Source organism: Callithrix jacchus, chromosome 1 (assembly GCF_049354715.1).
Source record: "Callithrix jacchus isolate 240 chromosome 1, calJac240_pri, whole genome shotgun sequence".
Taxonomy (NCBI): Eukaryota; Metazoa; Chordata; class Mammalia; order Primates; family Cebidae; genus Callithrix; species Callithrix jacchus.
Genome location: NC_133502.1, coordinates 170,059,685 through 170,080,698, shown reverse-complemented (window position 1 = coordinate 170,080,698; position 21,014 = coordinate 170,059,685). Strand labels below are relative to the sequence as shown.

The window sequence follows — 21,014 nt, the reverse complement described above, 5'->3', positions numbered from 1 at the left end:
CACATTATAGTTCATTGCAGCCTCAAAGTCCTGGGTGTAAGTGATTCAGAACCCTCATTTAAATGAAAAATTTCAGGCAAGCCCAACATTTGTATTATTATTATTATTATTATTATTTTGAGGCTGGGTGTGGTGGCTCATGCCTGTAATCTATCTAAAAAAAAAATTTTTTTTTTTGAGACAGAGTCTCACTCCGTCACCCAGGCTGGAGTGCAGTAGCATGATCTCAGCTCACTGCAAACTCTGCCTCCCGGGTTCAAGCAATTCTTCTGCTTCAGCTTCCCAAGTTGTAGCTGAGATTATAGGCATGCACCACTATGCCTGGTTTTTGTATTTTTAGTAGAGGCGGGGTTTCACCATGTTGTCCAGGCTGGTCTCAAACTCCTGACCTCGTGAGCTGCCTGCTTCAGCCTCCCAAAGTGCTGGGATTACAAGTGTGAACCACTGCGCCCGGCCTCAATGTTCGTGTTGTATCAGATGCCAGCGAGCTGCTCTAGTCTCAGCTGGATTCAAGGAAGGAAGTGTCTCCTACATGCCAGCTTCTGAGCATCTCCTTGGACACGGTGGGAAAACCACTGGCCTACACAGAGCCTGTGGGCTCTTGGGGTTCTTAGAGACAAGAATCCACAGATGGCAGGTGATGCCTGAAGTGCGGCTAAATGCCCACCTGGGAACCCCCCATCCCCCAACACCTGTCCTGCCTTGTTGGCAAACTGTAGCGGGGCCTGCCAGCAAATCAGCCTGTGCCCAGGACCCTGACTCTTGGGCACTGAGCTGTCCAGGGGTCTCGCCACAGAGGAATGGTATCTGCTCTGATGCTCAGGCCGTTCAATCTGTCCATTCTGGAACGTTCCTCAGTGGCCAGAAGAGTCAGCCACTACCCGACCCCGTTACCCATTTGCTTTCTCTTTCTTGACCTCTCCTTTTTCTTCTTTCTTTTCCCTCCTTTCTTCCCTCCCCTCCCCTCCCCTCCCCTCCCCTCCCCTCCCCTTCCCTGAAAGAGTCTCACTCTCAGTTGCCCAGGCTGGAGTGCAGCAGCATGATCTTAGCTCACTGCAAACTCCACCTCCCGGGTTCAAGCAATTCTCCTGCCTCAGCCTCCTGAGTAGCTGGGATACTATAGATGCCTGACTAATTTTTTGTATTTTGTGTAGAGACGGAGTTTCGCTATGTTGGCCAGGCTGGTCTTGAACTGCTGACCTCAAGCGATCCACCCACCTCAGCCTCGCAAAGTGTTGGGATTACAGGCATGAGCCACTGCACTTAGCCAGCTTCTCCTTTTTCTAAAAATATGTTTTTGTTTTCATTTTTGTTTTTATTGCTCCTTCCCTTCTCTCAACAAAAGCTCACTGGTTGCTGGTTGCAAGCTTTCTGTCTCAAGCCTAAGGCTACGGGAGAATGAGATGAACATGAGGGCTGCCCCCAGGGCAGAGCCTTCACCCGGAGACAGCTGCATCCTGCAGTGACTGTGGCCACCAGGGCACTAGGAACTCAGTGAGGGTCTGGGAAGGCTTCTAGGGGCTGTGGTGAGCAAAGGGGCACCGGCATGTGAGTAGGAGTTTGCCCCATTTGCTGGTCAGGAATGAATGCAGTTACGGAGGAGGCAGGTGTTTCTAGCTCGTAAGAGAGGCATGGAAACTGCAGAGGCTTAGCCAGCCCAAACGTTTGAGGAGCTGTCAACTGCTAGATTTGGCTGAAGCTGGAGTGATCATTGTGGGGGGGCGCTATCAGAAGTGGGACAAGGTAAGCTGTCCAGGCACTGGTGGCCAGGGGTCCGGAGAAGCTGTTCCAGAGCTAGGGAACAGATCCTGAGGGTCGTGGGGGCACCAGTGGAGGTTTGCAGCAGGAGACGTGAGTCCAGACCTGCATTGCAGAATCGCATCTGGCTGCTCACAGTTGAGGGTGGAGAGACGTGAAAATGGGGTTTCCCTTCCCTTCTCATCCCTCACAGCCCACACCCTCCTGTGAATGTTCCTAGCAGCTCCAGTTCCCTCTGAGACACAGCCACAGCATGGGGACAGAAGGAAGGGGCTTTGGGCTGCTGGCTGCCCATCCCACCCTGGCCTGGCCCCCACCTCAAGGCAGCCCCTGACCTCTTCAACCCCAGGACCACGGGTCAGGAAAAGCTCCAATCTCGCTCTCCCCCAGCTGGGATGTTTTGGTTTCTGGGTCGTCTGAAAATGGCCCGTTTGTGCAGAGACGCTCAGGCAGATTAGCTTCCAACCCCCTTTCAGCCCTTTCAATCTGAATCCTGGCTCTAACAAGCCCCTTCCCCAGCCCTGCAGCCCCTCTTAGCCCTGGATGACTGTCCTCACTTCCCCCACGGCCCCCCACCGTGGTGAAGGAGGGGGAGGTCCTATCCCCAAACACAAGCTCTTTTGTTCCAACGGGCAGCTTGGCCCTCAGCCCTGCACCCGCTGCTGGTGGTTTCCTAGCACTTAATGAGCCTGGGGTCAGCTGAAGGATGAGGAGTTGGCACTGAGGGGCTGGGGACAGGGGCGGGAACACAGGCGATTTCTGGCTGCAGCTTTGGACCTGTCTCTCCTCTGCTCAAATCTCTGCCTCAGTTCCTGCCTACTCTACTGGGAGTGCTGAGGTGCGCAGAGACCCCAGGCTCCTTGTAGCTTTCACACAGCCCCTCTTGCCTCTCCCTGGAGCAGGACCAGGCACGGGGGCTGCTCAGTGCAGACTCAGAGCAGGAATGCACACAGTGGGAAGCATGCGGGCTTTGTAAGCCAGCAGGACCAAAGTTCAAATCCTGACTCTGCTCTTCCTGGTAGTAGGACCAGGGGCAAATCACAAATCTTTGTGTGCCTCAGTTTCCTCCCCTGCAAAATGGGGCTATGTTCTCCAGCCAGAGTTCTGTAAGCTCTGGCACAAAATGTTCATGGACCTTCCTTTCCCTTTCTCCTGTTCCCTAAGAGTCTGGCTGGCTCCCCTCCTCAAGGTGCAAGGTCCAAGGAAATGGCCAGAGCTGCCCTCCCCCTGCTCCTCCACAAGCTGAGTGAGCACTGGGCTGTCAAAGATATTGGGGGACGGAGACCTCTCATGTCATTAAACAGGGAACCGGGGGCTGAGCAGGTCTGTGTGGGTAGCCGGTCCAGGAGCCCCACGTCCCCCTTGGCTCTGGGTCTTCTTGGCCTCCCTCCCTCCGCTAGGCTTCTCCTGCTGGGATTGTGAGCTCCCAGAGGTGGGCAGCCACCCAGACTCACCTGAGCTGGCTCAGGGATGGTTTGGGTCTTGGGAATTCCAGGGAGACCAAGCACAACCCTGTTCCTCCCCTGCCTGAAACTATTCCTAGCTCCCCCCGCTACCCCCACCGGTGCAAGCCCAATCTCCTGAGGCTGGCATTTGAGGCCACTGCCAGAGCCTGGCCGACATCTCCAGGACTGCCCGCCTGGATTTGGGGTGCAGGCTTACTGAATCGCTCAAAGTTCTTAGCGGGCTACTCTGCAGTTCTCAACTCCTGGCCTTTTCTCTGTGGTTCCCTCTGACTGTTCACTACCTCCATCTACCAGGCTGACCTCTGGTGTTTTGTTTTGCTTTGTTTTTAGAGATAGGATCTTGCCATGTTGCCCAGGCTGGTCTCAAACTCCTAGCCTCAAGCGATCCTCCCACTTCGGCCTCTCAAAAGGCCTAGGATAGCAGGCTCAAGCCACTGTACTCGGCCTTGGGTCTCTGATTGACTTTAAGGTCAGCATCTTCTCCACCTTCCCACCTACCCTGAGGCCACCATGCCCTGGATGTCACTGTAGCCTTGAGTGCCTGTTCTGAGCTCTTCCCTAAGGCAGAGTCCCATGATTCCCTGGGTGCATCCTTCCCCTCTAGTGCCCAGCATGAAGCTAGCACAGAGAAGGCACGAATTAAAAGAAGAGAACCTGGGCAGAGAACAAAGACCAGAGCTCCATCAGCTGCCCCTTAGAGTCACCTGGTGGAGCAGGGGAAGAGGGAAAAAAGGAGGAGGCCAATGCTCAGGCCCCTCCAGACTAAACTGAATCCAAATCTCTAGGGTGAGGCTGGGTATTGTTCCTACCCAGAATGATCCTGAGGCATATCAAGAATTAGAACTTTCCGGAAGACTCAGGTCTCCCTCTCCTCACCTAGGTGCAGCGGAAACCCCCCGTCAGGTAAGGCCAAGTCCCTCGGAAGGCTGTGAGTGCTCTATAATACCCCACTTCGTGTTGCATTGATTGGAGGAGCCCTTTCTACCTTGCAAAGTACTTTCTCCACATCGAGTCAGTCATTCATTCATTATTCATTCAACAAATATGCAGCAGAAAGTGCCAGGGCCACAGGATGAAGCTCCAAGGTGTGTGGCAGAGACAGACTGTGGACTGACAGATTGATGAACAAGGCCACAAGGTGTGAGAGGGCTGCCCCCAGAGTCCTGAGCAGAACCAGTCAGGGGCACAGGGGAGGAGGGTACTGAGCAGGTGTTAGGGAGTTCCCCTGCTCTGGGTGGTACTGGCGAGGCAGAAGGCTCTGGTAGGTGCTGACAAAGGTGTGGTGGCAGAGGTGGACTTGGTCCTGCAGCGGGCAGAGGGTGAGGAGGGACAGTGGGGGACTGCAGAGGGCCTGGCCTGGGCACCTCATGGTTTGGCTGGGATCCTGCAGGAAAGATGGAGAAGGGATGAAGAGAGGCGAGAGGAAACCCAGGAGACCATGGGGTCCTCGGGGTGGGGAGGGGGAGGTGAGAGATTCAAGCAATGGCAAACACAAATGATTATAACAACAGCCAAGGTCAAGTGAGGGCTCAGTCTCTGCTAGAACAGTTCTCAGAATTTTTAATAAGCATGAACACCATTACTCTTTTCAGTAACCTGTGAGAGGAGTACCAGGGTGATCATCCCATCTCACAGGTGGGAAAACTGAGACTCAGAGAAGTTACGTCATTTCCCCTGGTAATGACCAGGGCAGAGATCTGATGGTCGGGGCTCCAGGGACCCTGCCCTGACCTCCTCCCCACCAGAGCCTCAGCCGAAGGGACTGGTACGATGGTGCCCCAGGAGAAAGCCCTGGATTCTGCAGTTGGCATTCCATTGGCGGGCCCGGTCAGAGCAGCTCTGGGACAGGGAGTAGTGTTGAGTATCACAGGGCCAGTGGGGAGCAGAGATCAGAAGGACATGGACTAGTAGTCCCAGCTACTCAAGAGGCTGAGGCAGGAGAATTGCTTGAACCCAGGAGGCGGAGGTTGCAGTGAGCCAAGATCGCGGCACGGCACTCCAGCCTGGGTGACAGAGCAAGACTTCATCTCAAAAAAAAAAAAAAAAAGAAAAAGAGAAAAAGGACATGGGCCAGAGGGGAAGAAGGGGTGAGGAGGGAGGGATGAGAAAGACTTGGTCTCGTTTGCAGGGCTGGAGAAAGGGCCAGCAAGGGAGGTTGATGGGTGGGTGGGGTCCTCATACAGGCAGGAGGGTGGGCAGGAGATGCAGAACCCAGGGAGCAAGGTTGGCCTCAGCTGGGGAATTGATGGAGGGAGGGAAGAACTGAAGCAAAAAAACCCGGGGGCTTGGAAGGCTTGGGAGAAACTGTTGGGGCTTGAGCCTCACTTCTCTCTTGCTGCAGGGCACAGCTGGCCCTCGGCCAGGTCTGTGTGGACCCTCCTCTGCTGCGGAAGGGGAGCTTTGCAGGAGTTACTAGGGGGAGAGGAGGAGCAGGGGGAGCCCAGCAGGAGGGGGAGAGAGAGAGAGACAGAGAGAGAGAGAGAGACAGAGAGAGAGAGAGAGAGAGAGAGAGAGACAGAGAGATGACTGAGACAGAGAGACTGAGAAAGATAGGAACAGAAATAAAGACAGAGACACAGAGAGAGTCTTTGACAGAACTACCGATTCTATCCCTGCTGTCAGGGACCCAGTCTGAAGGAAGAGCCTCAGAAGGGGCTGGGGAACAGCAACTCTATCCCGCCCACCACAGAACTGGCAAAGGAGAGACTAAAGGGCCTCCAAGCAGGGTGCCCATCCCCCGGATTGCCAGGTGCCCTGGTTTCAGGGCCATAGTGTCAGTTTAGCATCTCGGAGAAGGACAGGGCCTCCCAGGAGGGAGGGGCCTTCATCTCTACCACCGCCTGGGGGCAGGAGGATGCTGACCCAGGACAGCCCCCAAGGACCCCTGAGTGAAGCCCTGACCTCTGGCTGCAGGGCCTAGAGCCTGGTGCCTGCTCCCTCTACTGAGCCTCAGCCCTCCTGACCTCTGGCTGCCACGTGGCTGCCTTGGGCTGTGGTTTGAGGTCCCCACCCTCTAATCTCTGCTGCCTAAGAGCTGTGCCCTCCATCTTCCATGCCTAACACCCCACCTTTAACAAAGGGCAGTGCGAGGCCATTTGTCATCGAGAGAGCTTGGGAGGAAGGAGAGAGGGTCTTGGGCAAGGCTGCGGGTGGGACAGATCCCCCCCAGCCATGTCAGTCCCTGTAATCCCTGGTGCTGGCCTTTCCCGGGCATGGAGCAACTCTTTCTGGTGCAGAATCTGTGGAACCCCGGAGCACGAGTGTGGGCCCCCGATGCCCTCACGTGCTTATTCACGGGCTCTGGAGGAGACAGCCTGCCGAGACAGAGGCCCACTGGCAGGCAAGCCGAGAAGCTCCTGAGCTCACGCTCGCAGGCCCGTGTGTGCACACACAGAGGCGCCCTGGGAATGTAGGTCACCGGCTGGAACGCTTCGAGCCTGGGGTGCTGGTGATCCGGCCATCCAGCACACGCTTCCAGATTGGACAGAAATCCACCCCTCCTCCACCTGCTTCTCCCCCCCACCCCGCACCCGGCTCTCCCCTCCCGAGAAAATCTGACCCAAAGCTCCTCAGGCTTGTGTTTTATCTTCCCCGGAATCCCACTGGCTGGGGCTCTGTCCAGGGGAGGGGGCGGGGCTCCTTGTCCACCTGGCTGCTTCTCTGCGACTGTCCCTGTGCTGGGCGATGCAGAGTCTACAAGACATGGAGGGACGTATGTGGCTCCCACCTTGAAGAGTTCTAAGGCAGAGCCTGAGAGATGGCCTCGGGGGTTGAGGGGGAAAACAGAGCAGTTGCTTTGTCGCGGCCAGGCTGGCTTCCTGGGGGAGGCAACAGGGCCCTGGTTGGGCAGTTGAATGAGGGCTTATGCAAGCCTGGGAAAGGGAGCACCATGGCTCACGCCTGTAATCCCAGCACTTTGGAAGGCTGAAGCGGGAGGATCACGAGATCAGGAGATCGAGACCATCCTGGCTAACCAGGATGAAACCCTACCTCTACTAAAAACATTTAAAAATAGCTGGGCGTGGTAGCAGGTGCCTGTAGTCTGAGCTACTCAGGAGGTTGAGGTAGGAGAATCACTTAAACCCAGGAGGTGGAGGTTGCAGTGAGCTGAGATCGTGCCATTGCACTCCAGCCTGGGTGACAGAGCGAGATTCCATCCCCCAACCGCATCTCAAAGAAGGAAGTGGTTCTGATGCTCGCTGGGAAAGCCCCAGCAGTTCCCCTCCCTCCTCCTGGAATCCAGGCCTCTCTCAAAGGTGACTGTCACTGGTTCCTCTAGAGATATCCACTGGATGGCCCTGCAGGCCCTCCAGACACAGCAAACCCAGAACATCGTTCCCCTCCCCGCCCAGAATCTATCCTTTCACCTAGGTCCACCCTCAGTGTGGACACCAACATCTCCTGCCACACAGGCCAGAGATCAGGGTTATCCTGACTTCTTTCTTTATTTCACTCTGGCTCACCAAGCAGCTCAGCCCAGAGATGCAGACAAGCAGTAAAGCAATGGACTTTACTCATCACAGTGTACTGGGATAGCAGAAAGCCCAGGGAGCCTAGGCAGCCCAAACAAGCTTGTCAGGGAAGGCTTCCTGGAGGAGGTGACCTGAGCTGAGACTTCAGGATGGGCAGGATCTTGGAGAGGTAGTAGGGAAAGCTGAAATGGAAGAGTGTTTCGGGCAGTGGTGACAGCAAGTGCAAAGGTGATGGAGAGAGAGAGAGGCACATTCAAGACAGAAATTAATTCACAATGGTGGGAGTGATGAGAATGAGGGTGTGGCTTGGAGATGAGAGCAGAAGTGTATCTGCAGGGTCAGACCATGAATGGTGTTAAGCCCTGTTAATGAGTTTGGACTTGATCCTGTGGCAGCGGTGGGCCCTGTGGAGTTTTTTGAATGCCTATGAGTGGCTCCTTCTGGCTGTACATGAAGGGTGAATTGGGGAGACAGGTAGAGATGGGGAGCCCCAGGAGGAGGCAAGGCTGCTGTGCAGGTGTCCAAGGTGGGGCCTGGCCTGAAGTGGGGGCTGGGAGATAGAGAGTCGGGGTGGATCTCTGGACTCTTAGAAGGTAGCGTGGACTGTAAATGGGTCAGCTTTCATCCTCTCTGACCTCCATCTTCCCATGGTGTAATGGGGAATGGACAGGAGGACTTCGGGAGACCCTTCCTCTGGGGTCTTCCCACACCTTGGCCATTTGCTATTTGTTCCAGCCTCCCTGGGCTTCCAGAGGGACACCTTGGGAGGAATCCCAACTGGGAGGACCACAGTTCTGGCTTCGGAAAGCTCGGGGTGGGCTCAGTAGCCCAGGGCGTATCCACCCAGCAGAAGGAACAGACTGGGCAGTTGGAGCAGAGGGCTGGACTCTGGATATCTTGCAACCAGCCCAGGGAGGCCAGTGAGGGGAAGCTGGGGACACACTGGGCCTGAGGCGTGGGGATCACCTGCCTCTTTGGAATAGGGAGGGCTGCTGCAGCCAGCCGGCAACCCGAGTATGAGTCAGGCACCGTTACTTGAAGGACTGATGCTTCGTTTCTTCTTCTGTAAACTGGGAATTGAACAATATGCCAAAAAACACATTCTGTGGTAGGAAAGCTCAGGGGACCCGGGCGACGCTAGTGACTGACTGAAACATCTGTGATTCGGCACCAGGTCCCACAGCAGAGGAGCCAGCCGGAGGCGGTGGCTGTCCAGGACCACAGACCAAGGAAGGACCTGTCCTGCTTAGTCCTCCCAGAGAGGAGCCCTGCACGGCGGGGCTGCTGTCCCCATCCCTCCGAGGCTCTGAGAATCAACTGGGCTGGCTCTCCCATCATGTGGAGGCAGAACAGTTAGAAGCCCAGGCCTGGGGTGCTGAGTGCGGCTCAGGAGCGGCTCTCCAGGAGCCTGTGGGAAGTGAAATGTCCACGTCCTACCACAGAGGTGCTCCCTCCCTGTCCCTATCCCTTTCTCTGGGGACACCAACTCCCCTCTCTTGAGCTTTATCCTGGCTCTTCCCTGCCCAGCTCCAGGCATGGGGCTCCCTCCTCACCAGCCACCCGCCACTGCAGCCTCAGCCCCTGACCTTGTTATGAGGTCAGCTGCTCAGGCTTGGGTGCCAAAATGACGGAAGCCCCTCCCAAGCTGATCTTTTTGTTCCTCTTTATTGTCCATTCTTCCTGATTGAGCCTCTTCCCAGAGTCTCAGGGCAAGGGGAGGGGACGTGTGGCTCTACCACTCATCTACCTGCCCCGCTGGGGAAGTTCAGAAGCCTCCTGCATGGCTGGTCGGCAGAACTGAAGCTCCCCTGGGCATGGGAAAGGGCCCTGGATTGGGGACCAGGAGACCCAGGGGGGTGGTGGAACCAGACCAGAATGGAGAAAGTGCACAGGATTCTGGGAGTCCCACATTTGAATCACAAGTGTTTCTCACTTGCTGGGGGCAGGGCCCTTCTAAGCCTTGATTGCCTCATCTGAGCTATGGGGTTGTCCCTTCCTCTGTGAGGAGTCAGTGGAGAACATATAGCAGGGAGCCAGGCACACAGTAAGTGCTCAGTAAAGAGGACCCCAGCTCTGCCTCCTTGGCCTCGTTGTTTTTACTTACAGAAGGGCTCCAGGTGTGAATGTGGCTTCTCTTCCTTAATGTTCCTGTGAGGCCCAAGCAGCCTGGTCTAGGAGAGAGCCCTTGAACAAGATGGAAGGAATCCAGATTCTGGCATCCCTTCCCCATTCCGGGCAGGCTGGGTTGGTGTCAGTTTCACAGATGGGGAAACGGAGGCTGGACAAGGGCCTAGGTCTTTGGCTTTGGCCCTGCTGAGTTGGCTGAGTGCAGAGCCGGGAGGAGGCCTTGGAGGAGGGCAGACCTAAGCAGGGGAAGTGAGATAATGAATGGCCGGCCAGTGGCTGGAGATATAGCTGTTATTTCTTATGATTATCATGTATCTGGTACCAGTTGAAGCAAATCCCTCTGCCTCTCAAAGTAAGGCCCAGGAAGTTATGACATCAGACCCCCTGATGACATCAGGCTATTTTGGCCTCAAATTGTCCTCTCTTTAGCCCAACCCTGTCCCACAGCAGCTTCTGCTGCTCGCCTTGCCCAGCGAGCTGACATGGCTCCCGCCACGTCTCTGAGCTGCTTCAGTGAACGCTCCCCGGGAGAGGATTTTCCACGGGCACAGGGAGGGACCTCCAGGTGGCAGCTTTGGCACACAGTGGGTGGCTCTCAGGACTGCAGCAAAATAAAGATTTCAGGCTTTGTAGCTGTAGCGAGCTGGGTTTGAATCAGTGCGCTCACTGTGTGATCAGGGCCAGTCACGTAACCTCCCTGGGCCTCAATTTCCTCATCTGGAAAATGAGGCTAACTGCAACCCATCAGATGTGTTTCAAGGATTCAGAAGACAATGTAGCCCAGATGCGGTGGCTCAGACCTCTAATCCCAGCACTTTGTGAGGCTGAGGTGGGCAGATCACCTGAGGTCAGAAGTTCAAGACCAGCCTGGCCCACATGGTGCAAAACCCTGTCCCTACAGAAATAGAAAAATTAGCCAGACATTGTGTCTCGTGCCTGTAGTCCCAGCTAGTCAGGAGGCTAAGGCAGGAGAATCGCTTGAACCCAGGAGGTGGAGGTTGTAGTAAGCCGAGATCATGCCACTGCACTCTAGCCGGGGTGACAAAGCGAGACTCTGTCTCAAACAAACAAACATACAAACAACAACAACAAAAGAAAAAACACTGGGCACAGTGGCTCACACCTGTAATCCCGGCACTTTGGGATGTCGAGGCAGGTGGATCACCTGAGGTCAGGAGTTCGAGGCCAGCCTGACCAACATGACAAAAACCCCGTTTCTACTAAAAAATTCAACATTCGCTGGGTTTGGTGGCACATGCCTGTAATACAAGCTACTCAGGGGCTGAGTCAGGAGAATCGCTTGAACCCAGGAGGCAGAGGTTGCAGTGAGCCAAGATGGCACCATTGCACTCCAGCCTGGGTAACAAGAGCAAAATTTCGTCTAAAAAAAAAAGACAGTGTAGATAAAGTGCCTTTGGATCCTGATGGAGTAGGTGCTTACTGAATGGTGCTGTTTATTATAGCTATAGCACTTGGAAGTTTACAAACTCACATCCACCTGCCTCTCTGCTGGGGCCTCCCAACAACCCTGGGGTAGATGCCCATGCTGATTGTCATCAGGGAGAAATGGAAAGTTCTGAGCTTCTGGGCTGCCCGCTCCACTTCCATGATTTTCAAAGCAACCACCCTCTTCTGGAGGGTTTATCCAACCCCCTCCTGAATGAATCACAGACAGCCCCGGACAAGCATCCAGCCTCACATTCTTTTGCCTCCTTACTCCTCCGGAGCTCCAAGACCACCTGGAAAGCAGGCAGGGCAGGGCTGCGCCTGCCCGTTTGTCAGATGAGGAAGCTGAGACTAAGCCAGAGCAGGGACTTGGTCCAGGCCACCCAATAACAGAGAGAGCTGGGATGAGGGGCAGACCTGCTCTCTTGGGGCCCAGCACCCTCAGCTGACCACTAAGGAACCAGAAGTCCAGAGCTGGGGAGGATGCCTGAGGATGCGGAGCAAGTTAAGGGTGCTCTCCAGCTGGTGCCACTCATTAATTCACTCACTCTGGCTCACTCGCTCGTTCATTCATCCACTGACTACGTATTGAGTGTCTTCTCAGGGCCAGTGCTGTGTGACACCCTGGGAACCCAGTGGCAGACAAGATACAGCTCCTGCCCTTAAGGGCCTTATAGTCTCATGTGGGAGTCAGGTCAGTGAGCAGGCAATGAAAACACACTGTGGCGGAGGACGCGCCAGGCACTGTCGGCAGGGTACAGGTAGTAGGCGGTACCTGTGAAGTGGGAGAAATAGCAGGACTCCAAGAGAACCCGGAGAAAGCACATTTTTCAGGGCAGGGCTTTTTCTCTGCCCCTCCCTTGGAAATCACAAGGCAGACAGAAAGACATGCTTCTCTGAGCCGGACTTTTCACACAGCTCCAAGGAGCTGGCACCAGAATGTGGGGCAGCCACATCTTGTCTGGCCATCACCCCAGTTTACACCCAGGGAAACTAAGGCCAATTGCAAGGGCTCTGCAGGGGTTAGTGCCAAGGTTCAAGCTCTCCACTTCTCTTCACCTTTCTGCCTCTGACTGTCCTGTGAAGGAAACCTCTGTGCGCACGTCTGCTCCTCCCCACTGCCATGTCTGAGCTCTTCTTGGCCTTGCTCTAAGGGGCTCCCACCACCAGACCAACCAGTAGGGCTCTGCACAGTCCCGCCTGCTAAGAGGGTCAGGCCTCCAGAACTTCACCAGTAGCTGCAGATCCCCCACCACACCATGGCCAAACCCTTTCAGCCTCTGAACTCCTGGCGGACGCAATCAAAGCTTGGATCTTCACCAGACAGAAGGGTGCTTGCTCAACTTGAAGCAGGAAGAGGTGTCCAGAGCCTCGCCCCCAGCTCTGCAGCTCCCAACCCTTCCCCATCAATGTTCCCGATTCCCCTAAAGGAGCTCGGCTTGCCAACCCCTGACCAAGACTGTATCAGAGATTGCTCCAAGACATCGCCAGTCTCCATGCCTTTGCACCTGCTGTTCCTTCTGCCCTGGAATGCCTTTCCTCGCCTCTTTGCCTGCACAAACTGCATTCATTCACTCACTCATTCAACAAGCATTTGTTGGATGCTTACTCCTGACAGGTGGAGAACTGTGCTCTGGGGATCCAGAGAGCTTAGAGACTCATGGGAGACGAAGGTGAAACACATCAGCATGCAATAGTGAGTACTGCACATGTGAACAGGTCTGTAAGGAAAAGCCAGGCTAAGAGATGGTGGGATCTAATCAGTTCAAGACCAGCCTGGGCAACATGGCAAAAACCTGTTTCTACCAAAAATACAAAAAATTAGCTGAGCATGGTGGTGTGCACCTGTAGTCCCAGGTACTCGGGAGGCTGAGATGGAAGGATGGATTGAGCCTGGGAAGTGGAGGTTGCAGTGAGCCGAGACTGCACCACTGCACCGCAGCCTGGGTGACAGAGTAAGACCCCCTCTGAGAGAGAGAGAGAGAGAGAGAGAGAGAGAGAGAGAGAAGGGCTGACTGTTGTGGCTCATGCCTGTAATCCCAGCACTTGGGACCCTGAGGCATTGGGATTGCTCGAGCCCATGAGTTCCAGACCAGCACAGGTAGCAATACCCCATCTCCACAAAATTTTTTTAAACATTAGCAGGGGTGGTGCATATGCTTATAGTCCCAGTTACTTAGAGGCTGAGGCAGAAGGATCCCTTGAGCCTAGGAGTTCAAGGCTGCAGTGACCTTTGATTGCATCACGGCAAAATATTATTATTATTTTTGAGACGGAGCTCTGTCATCCAGGCTGGAGAGTGTGTGATCTTGGCTCCCAAATTCAAGCGGTTCTCATGCCTCAGCCTCCCAAGTGGCTGGGATTACAGGCATGTGCCACCATGCCTGGCTAATTTTTTATATTTTTAGTAGAAACGGGGTTTCACCATGTTGGCCAGGCTGGTCTCAAACTCCTGGTCTCAAGTGATCCACCTGCCTTGGTCTCCCAGAGTGCTGAGATTTCAGGTGTGAGCCACTGTGCCCAGCCTTCTGTCTTAATTTCTGTTTTTGAAACCTTTGCTGTGTAAGTCACCTTGTCTTTGTTATGGCAGCCTGAGCTGACTGATATAGAGGGAATCATTGACTTCTTCAGTGGAGGAGTCACCTCTGCCAGGAGGCCTTTCTGGAATCCAAGTGTGGGGTTAGGGCTTCCATGATGCCTTGACTTCCGCCATCAGAGCACCTGCATCTCTCTTATATTAGCCTAGGAATGTCACAAGGTTTGATTTGCTCTTGAACACCAAAGCCCAGTCCACAATCTGAAGGTAATTGTTAAATGAATGAATGGAGAACCAGGGCTCAGACTGGGAAGTGACTCGCTGAGGCCACAATTTTCCTTTGCTGCCCTGACCCAGGATGGCCTCTCCTTCAGCCCTGCACCCCTGAGGCTGGCTGGGTGGAGACCCTGGCTGGGAAAGCCAGACCCCTCTCCAGCTGGGCCTGGGTTTGCTCCCAGAGAGAGCCTGGGCTCCACTCCATGCCTGCCTGTCCCTTTCCTAAGGCCCTCTCTGTCCTCTTCCTCTTGAATCCCTTACCTCCCTGCCTGGCCAGCTTCCAGGAGATCAGCAACCGGCCCCGTGACAGGCCAGGACAAGGGGCTGATTGTGCATGAGGCCTTTCTGGGAGGGTGGAGGCAGCCTCAGTTTCCAGCCTTGCCCAGCCCAGAGGCTGCTGCTTGCAAATCTGGAGGACAGCAAGTGGGAATGTGGGTTCCTGAGACATCCCTGGCTAGGGCTAGTCCCCCCACTCCCTCACCTGCCTCTTAAAGGTCAGTGCCCTCCCTAAGGGAGCATCCAGACATCCAATGAGCCCATACCCATCCTGATGCCAAGCTTCCGGTGAACAGCTCTGGAGGCAGGCAGGCCTGTCCCACACCCCTAGACTGTCTGCCCCCAGCCTCCCCAAGGACCAGATCACTCTGAATTGAGTCTGGGATCGTTTGTCTGTCTCCCATTCCAGACTGGGAGCTCTTCCAGGGCAAAGGCTGCTCTATTTCTTCCCCTCTCTCCTCCCCTTCTCTCTCTTTCCATTCACGAAGCATCAACTATTTGTTAGGACTGGGCTCCTTGTATTGCACCCCTGATCCTGACACGGGGCTTGGTGCATGGAGGTCACTCTGCATGCATCGACTCCCCATGACTGCCCAAAGATGCTGGGTCTGGGGGCTGGGCCTTGCTAAGATTCCCTGAGGACTGCAGCTCTAAACGTGGCAAAGGGCCCCTTTCCCTGGAAAGGACTGAGCTCCTGCAGGAGGAAGGAAATTTGGCCTTGAATCTGTGCCAGGCAGCCAGGCCTGGATGGGGTGGGGGGACATCCAGAGAAACAAGAACTTGGTATTCTACGTAGAACTGTGGTCTCAGGAGGACCTGAGCCCCAGAAGGCTGACCTGACCCAGGCTGGGATGAGGTTGCCCTGCAATTACCACCTCTTCCGAGGCCAACAGGGCCTTCTCCCGGCTAAGTCCTAAAACCTGCTCCCGCATGCCCCCACGCCCAGCCTCCATCCATCAGCCACTCTTGTGTCCCTCCTTGGTTGTTCAGAGACGGCCAGGCTCTGCTGGGCATCCCAGCCAAAGGTGAGCTGTCTGGCCAGGCTGAGCAGCGCAGGAGCTGAGGTACTGTATCCCTAGAGCCCCAGGCCTGCAGAAACCACCTGAAGGAACCCTTCCGAATCTTATAAATCCCTGTTCCAGACTCTCTGCATGGGCTCTGTCCCAAGCAACTTTTCCCCAACAAAGCATGCAGGGCTTCCAGTGGCCTGGGCAGCTGCACAGGGGCAGCTCCCCGGTGGCAGCCACTGGGGCCCTGTCACACAGGGAGTGCTTTCAGATCGAGCTGTGGCCTTTAATTACAGGGTATGTTCCTGTTGCCTCTTCCATCTATATTTATCTGCAGGATCACACTAATTGAATTCCCCACCACACAGGGCAGGCCTAGCGAACAGTGAGGCAGGCAGACAGGCAGGGGGGCTGCAAAACTTCCTTCCTTTCCTTCTCGGCCAGGAGCAAAACAGAAACAGCTGAGAAACTCTCTCTCCCTCCCCTCGACGCTGTCAATGCCCGGAGTCTGAGGGGCTTCCCGCTCCAGGGACCCTCCAGCCCTGAGCCTCATAACCCAATGGGTCCTGGGACCAGACAGTGCCCAGATACCTGACCCCCTACCCGCTCCAACTCAGATTCCTACAGCAGAGAAAAGTCCTTTGAGTAGCGATGCTGAAACCCCCAGCTCTGCACTTTGCCAGCACTGTCTTACCGTAGGAGTCGTCTTGGTCCAGGAGGGAGTCGGGCTCCATGGCGTGTGGGCCCCCAGCCCCTGGCCCCACCTGATTTATGAACCGAGGCTGTCTCCATGAGCGGCTGGGTTCTTCCTTTTGTATTCCATCTGGCGGCTTTTCCAACTAGATGACTGGGTATTCCTGCAAGCAGGCCCCTTTCCAGCCCTCGCCTTCATACAGTACATTTAAAGTAGCAGTAACCTCTTTTTACTCCCCCCGCAGCCTGGCTGGAAACATTAGAAGGGACTGAGGCAGCGAGATGTCTAAAATAGGAAGACGCCGGGACAGTTGGCCTGGCTGCCCGCGATGCTGGCTGCGGGGATCTGGCCCGGCTGTGCAGATGGAAAAGCTAAGAGGTAAGGCTGATGCGGGCTTAGCATCTGGAAGCCGGCTCTGGGGCCCAGGGGGTCTGTGGAAAGCCGGGAGCCCAGCCCTCCAGGGGAGGCGTTGGGGTCTGCTCTGTTTACCCCCAGAGCCCAAACCCAGGCCCTGCTGGAACCTCCCACTCAAATCTGTTCTACAGACATTTCCCGCAGTGTGGGGGATGCAGAAATTGACTCATCCATCCATTCAGTTAGTCACTAAATATCTTTTGAGCATCTAGTCCACACCAGACACTGTGCCCGGTGCTGAGTTTGCAGCAGGGAGCGAGGCACAGTGCCTGGCTTCTTGGAGCTCACAGGAAAACAGGTCATTGCAGTGCAGCTGCAGGAACACAGAGAAGGGGTGCCTCACCTGGATAGAAGAGGTGGTCAGGGAAGGCTTCCTGGAGGAATGGGCACCTAAGCTGGGGCCTAAAGGATCAGCAGGAGTTAGCCAGGTACAGAAGGAGGGAGTGGCCTGATGCAACAGCCTTGAGGTAAAAGGGTGCATGGGGCGTTCAGTGCCCCCCAGATAAGTTCCAGGTGGTTGGAGCAGAGCGAATGAGTCGGGCTGGTGAGATGGGACAGGGGAGCCAGGAGAGAGGCAGGAGTGGGTCAGTCAGGGCTGTGGGGATGGGCCCAGGCCTGCCCTGAGGAGGGTCTGTGAGAGTGACATGATCCAGACTGTCCTTTGGGAAGGCCTCCCTGACAACCTTGTAAAAGAGGGAGGCCATCAAGCCACCAGGAGAGAGGGAGATGCAGCCTCCACAGCCACAGCTGCAGGAACACTGGGTGTTATTTATTAAGCAGGCGCCAGAGGTGGGCGCCGTTTTGAGTATTTGCCCACATTGTCTCATGCGCTCCTCACGATGGTCCCTTCCGGAGAAACTCTGATTCTCCCATTTTACAGATAGGGACAATGCAGTTTAGAGAGGCAATGTGACTTGACCAAGGCCACGGTTGTGCATGACCTCCAGGGCAGGCCTGGACCCCAGAGAGGGCACAGCCTTGGTGCTGGGATGGTGGGGAGGACAAAGATGCATCTCAATCCGTCTGTATTCAATCTGCTTCTCCATGCCGGGCACGGTGGCTCACGCCTGTAATCCCAGCACTGTGGGAGGCTGAGGCAGGTGCATCACCTGAGGTCAGGAGTTCGAGACCAGCCTGATCAACATGGTGAAACCCTGTCTCTACTAAAAATTAAAATAAATTAGCTAGGCGTGGTGGCACACACCTTTAATTCCAGCTACACGGGAGGCTGAGGCAGGAGAATCACTTGAACTTGGGAGGTGGCGGTTGCAGTGAGCCGAGATCACACCACTGCCTGGGAGACAGAGTGAGACTCCATCTCAAAAAAAAAAAAAAAAAAAGAATCTTCATCTCCCTCTCCCACAAGCCCACCCAGACCACAAGGCAGTACCATGGGCTTATGGGAGAGAGAAAGCTTCATTTGGGCTCAATCAGAGAAGATTGCCGAGAGGAGGAGGTGTTTGAACTGGGCAGAGGAAGAAGAGCAGGGAAAAGTAAGGGTGTCCCAGTCAGAGGGAATGGCACAAGCAAAGGTGTGGAGGCCGGAAGGTCACACACAATGGACTGGACAGGTGACTGGGAGGACGTCAGGGCTGATGACCAGGTTTGGGCTAGATCAAGAAGGGGCCTGGAGTGCCAGCCTGGGAGTGTGGGTGTATTCCGGAGGGTGACACAGCCCCAGCAGGCATTTGTTCTGGAGAATGACCTCCTTTCCAACAGCTGCCCGGGAGCACCTGCAAGCCACTCCCCAAAGCCTTCTTCCCACTATTCTCTTAAAGCAGGAGAAATCCCCTGTCCCACAGCATGGCTGGAACTCCAGAAGCCAAACCTGGGTGACCTGGTTTTTGGAGACATGGCTCTGGTGCTCCGGTGGAGGAGACATTAAGAGAAGGGAGATGCAGAGAGACAGGAAGTCAAGGTGGGAGGCTAACAGGAGGGGCCAGGCCAGGGGTGGCAGGGAGGGAAGACCCCACCAGGCTTGCTCCCAGCCACCCACTGCTGCCCAGCGGCTCCCAGAGCAGCCAGTGGCTGCTGACGTGGTAGGCCTGGTACAGGGAGGCTCCTTCTGTCACTCATCACCCCTCCTCCCCAACCCTGGATGACAGGGATCCCAGCTCCCAACCTCCTGCTGCCTTAATTACAGGGAGACTCGCCCTACCCAGGCTAGCTGCAGGCACCAGGCTCCCTGACTCTCGTCAGTGGGTAGGGCAGGCTGGGGGCTGGGGAGGCAGAAGGGGGAAATCAGGTCCTTGGACCACCGGCCAATGAATAGATTCAGGTCTAGCTCTCCCTGTTCCTCCAAGGCCCCAGGGGATCTGCGTGCCCAGTCGTACATATGCACACGCAGTCTCTTTTCAGATAGAATGTGGTGGTTAGCAGGATGGGGCTGAAATTGACCATCTGGATTTATATCCAGGTTCTGCTGCCAACTAGCTGGGTGCCACTGGGTGAGTTACTCAACTCTTGTGAGTCGTGTTGGCAGAATGAGGCTATTCACAGCCCTTACTTCAGAGGGTTATTTTGCAGATGAAATGGGATAATGTGCATCAAAGCCTTAGGGCAGGGCTGGGTGTGTCTGAAGCATTCAGTAAAGGGCAATGCTCATCCTCATACAAACCATCATCTCCACAGCCTAGTAAAGGAAGTGTGGGAGAACATGGGCCCATTTTACAGATGAGGAAACTGAGGCTCCAAAAGAGAGGACTTGACTTGAGGGTCTACAGTGAGGCTCAGAATGTACCCTTCATTCCGCTGGCTGTACCCCCAGAACCTGCTGAGAGCAGAAGGAGGTCTCAGTGGCAGAAAGAACTGGACCTCAGCTCTGGCTATGCCTCCAGGCAGGGGTGTGACCTAGGTAGAGGGTCTTGCTTCCCTGTGCCTCACTTTCTTCACTGGTCAAGGTACAGACTTGGATGACCCTGGCAGTTCCCACCTCCCTATCCATTTCCCCCTTGCTATGAATTAGACATATTTAAGTGCGACCAGAGCACCTACCCTCCAGGGATTCATCGTACTGAACATCGGGCACTAGGCTCTGCTTCCTTCCCTTGGTGAAAGGAGACCCATCTCCTGTTTAGTGGCTGCACAATATTCCACCCTTTGCTGCGCCACACTTGCTATGAGCCAATCTCCTATTGATGGACACCTGGGTTGCTGCCAGTGGTCGTGATGAAAAGCAACGCTGCGGGAAATAACTTTTTTTTCTGAGATGGAGTCTTGCTCTGTTGCCCAGGCTAGAGTGTAGTGGCGTGTTCTCGGCTCACTGCAACCACCACCTACAGGGTTCAAGTAATTCTCCTGCCTCAGACTCCCCAGTAGCTGGGACTACAGGCACGTGCCTCTTCGCCTGGCCAATTTTGTACTTTTAGTAGAGACAAGGTTTTGCCATGCTGGCCAGGCTGGTCAGGTCCTGACCTCAAGTGATCCACCCACTTCGGCCTCCCAAAGTGCTGGGATTACAGGTGTGAGCCACTATACCCAGCTGCAAGGAATACCTTGACTGTACTTCTGTGTTCATCTGTCTACCGATCTCTTTAGGGGAAAACCCTAGACGCCAAGTTGCTGGGTCAAAAAGAGCCTGCATTTGCACATTTCCAGCATGGCGGCAAAGAGCAGTCAAACCCCCTCTGTTCTTTTGTGTGTGTGTGTGTGTGTGTGTGAGACTGAGTCTCACTCTGTCACCAGGCTGGAGTGCAGTGGCACAATCTCGGCGCACTGCAACCTCCACCTCCTGGGTTTAAGTGATTCTCCTGACTCAGCCTCCCAAGTAGCTGAGATTACAGGCATGCACCACCATGCCCAAATAATTTTTGTATTTTTAGTAGAGATGGGGTTTCACCATGTTGGCCTGGATGGTCTCTATCTCCTGACCTTGGGATCTGCCCACCTCAGCCTCCCAAAGTGCTGGGATTACAGGTATGAGCCAGTGCGCCCAGCCAGCACCCCCTCTGTTCTTTTATTCATTCCACCAGCCATTGTTGAGTCTGATTTTGTGCCCAGCTCTGTAGAGGGCCTGGGATGGTGGGTGTCCCTGCTCCTTTGGATTTTCATTCTAGCTGTGGGGGAGACACACATACTGCCCGGTGGAAAGGAGTGCTATTCAGAGAATTAAATGGGGGCCCCACAACAGAGGGGGTGACATCTGAGCAGTAACCTGCCTGGCAAGCAGGAGCCAGCCATGCAGAGTTCAGGGGCCAAGCACCCAGGAGTGAGCAGAGCTGCTGCAAAGCCAGGGCAAGAGTGAGCTGGTTGAGCAGGAGGGTAGGAATGATGGCCACATGGCTGGCGCTGGGAACAGCTGGGAGAGTAGTCCAGGAGAAGAGGGGAAGGTCACAGAGGCCACCTCGCCAAGGACCTATGGGCCAGGGGACGTGGGAGCCATTGCAGGTTGAAGCAGGAGAGTGACATGAGAGGCTCCCTGGCTATAAGGGGAAAGTGACTGGAGGAGTGGCCAGAGAGGATCAGGAGGCCAGTGGGACATGGCTGTGGTCTCTAAGGAGAAAGTCCTCAGTCGGGGTGTTGGTAGCAATGGTGGGGAAAAGT

At 55.2% G+C, this 21,014-nt stretch overlaps 1 protein-coding gene across 29 annotated transcripts in view; it reads right to left on the bottom strand.

The window, feature by feature from the left end:
* Positions 1-16,213, bottom strand: part of DAB2IP (DAB2 interacting protein) — a 211,232-nt gene extending 195,019 nt beyond the window's left edge. For 18 of the 29 annotated variants that reach the window (XM_078375552.1, XM_078375470.1, XM_078375487.1 and 15 more), the window contains exon 1: positions 16,059-16,213. Coding sequence is in view for 12 of the 29 variants with exons in the window: in XM_078375488.1 (XP_078231614.1) it covers positions 16,059-16,156 (98 nt within the window). In the remaining 17 variants the exon portion in view is untranslated. Of the gene's footprint in view, positions 1-9,800; positions 10,060-16,058 lie in introns of all 29 variants that reach the window. The other 11 variants (XM_078375548.1, XM_078375564.1, XM_078375550.1 and 8 more) reach the window with 1 other exon arrangement.
* Between the last annotated feature and the right edge of the window lie 4,801 nt (positions 16,214-21,014).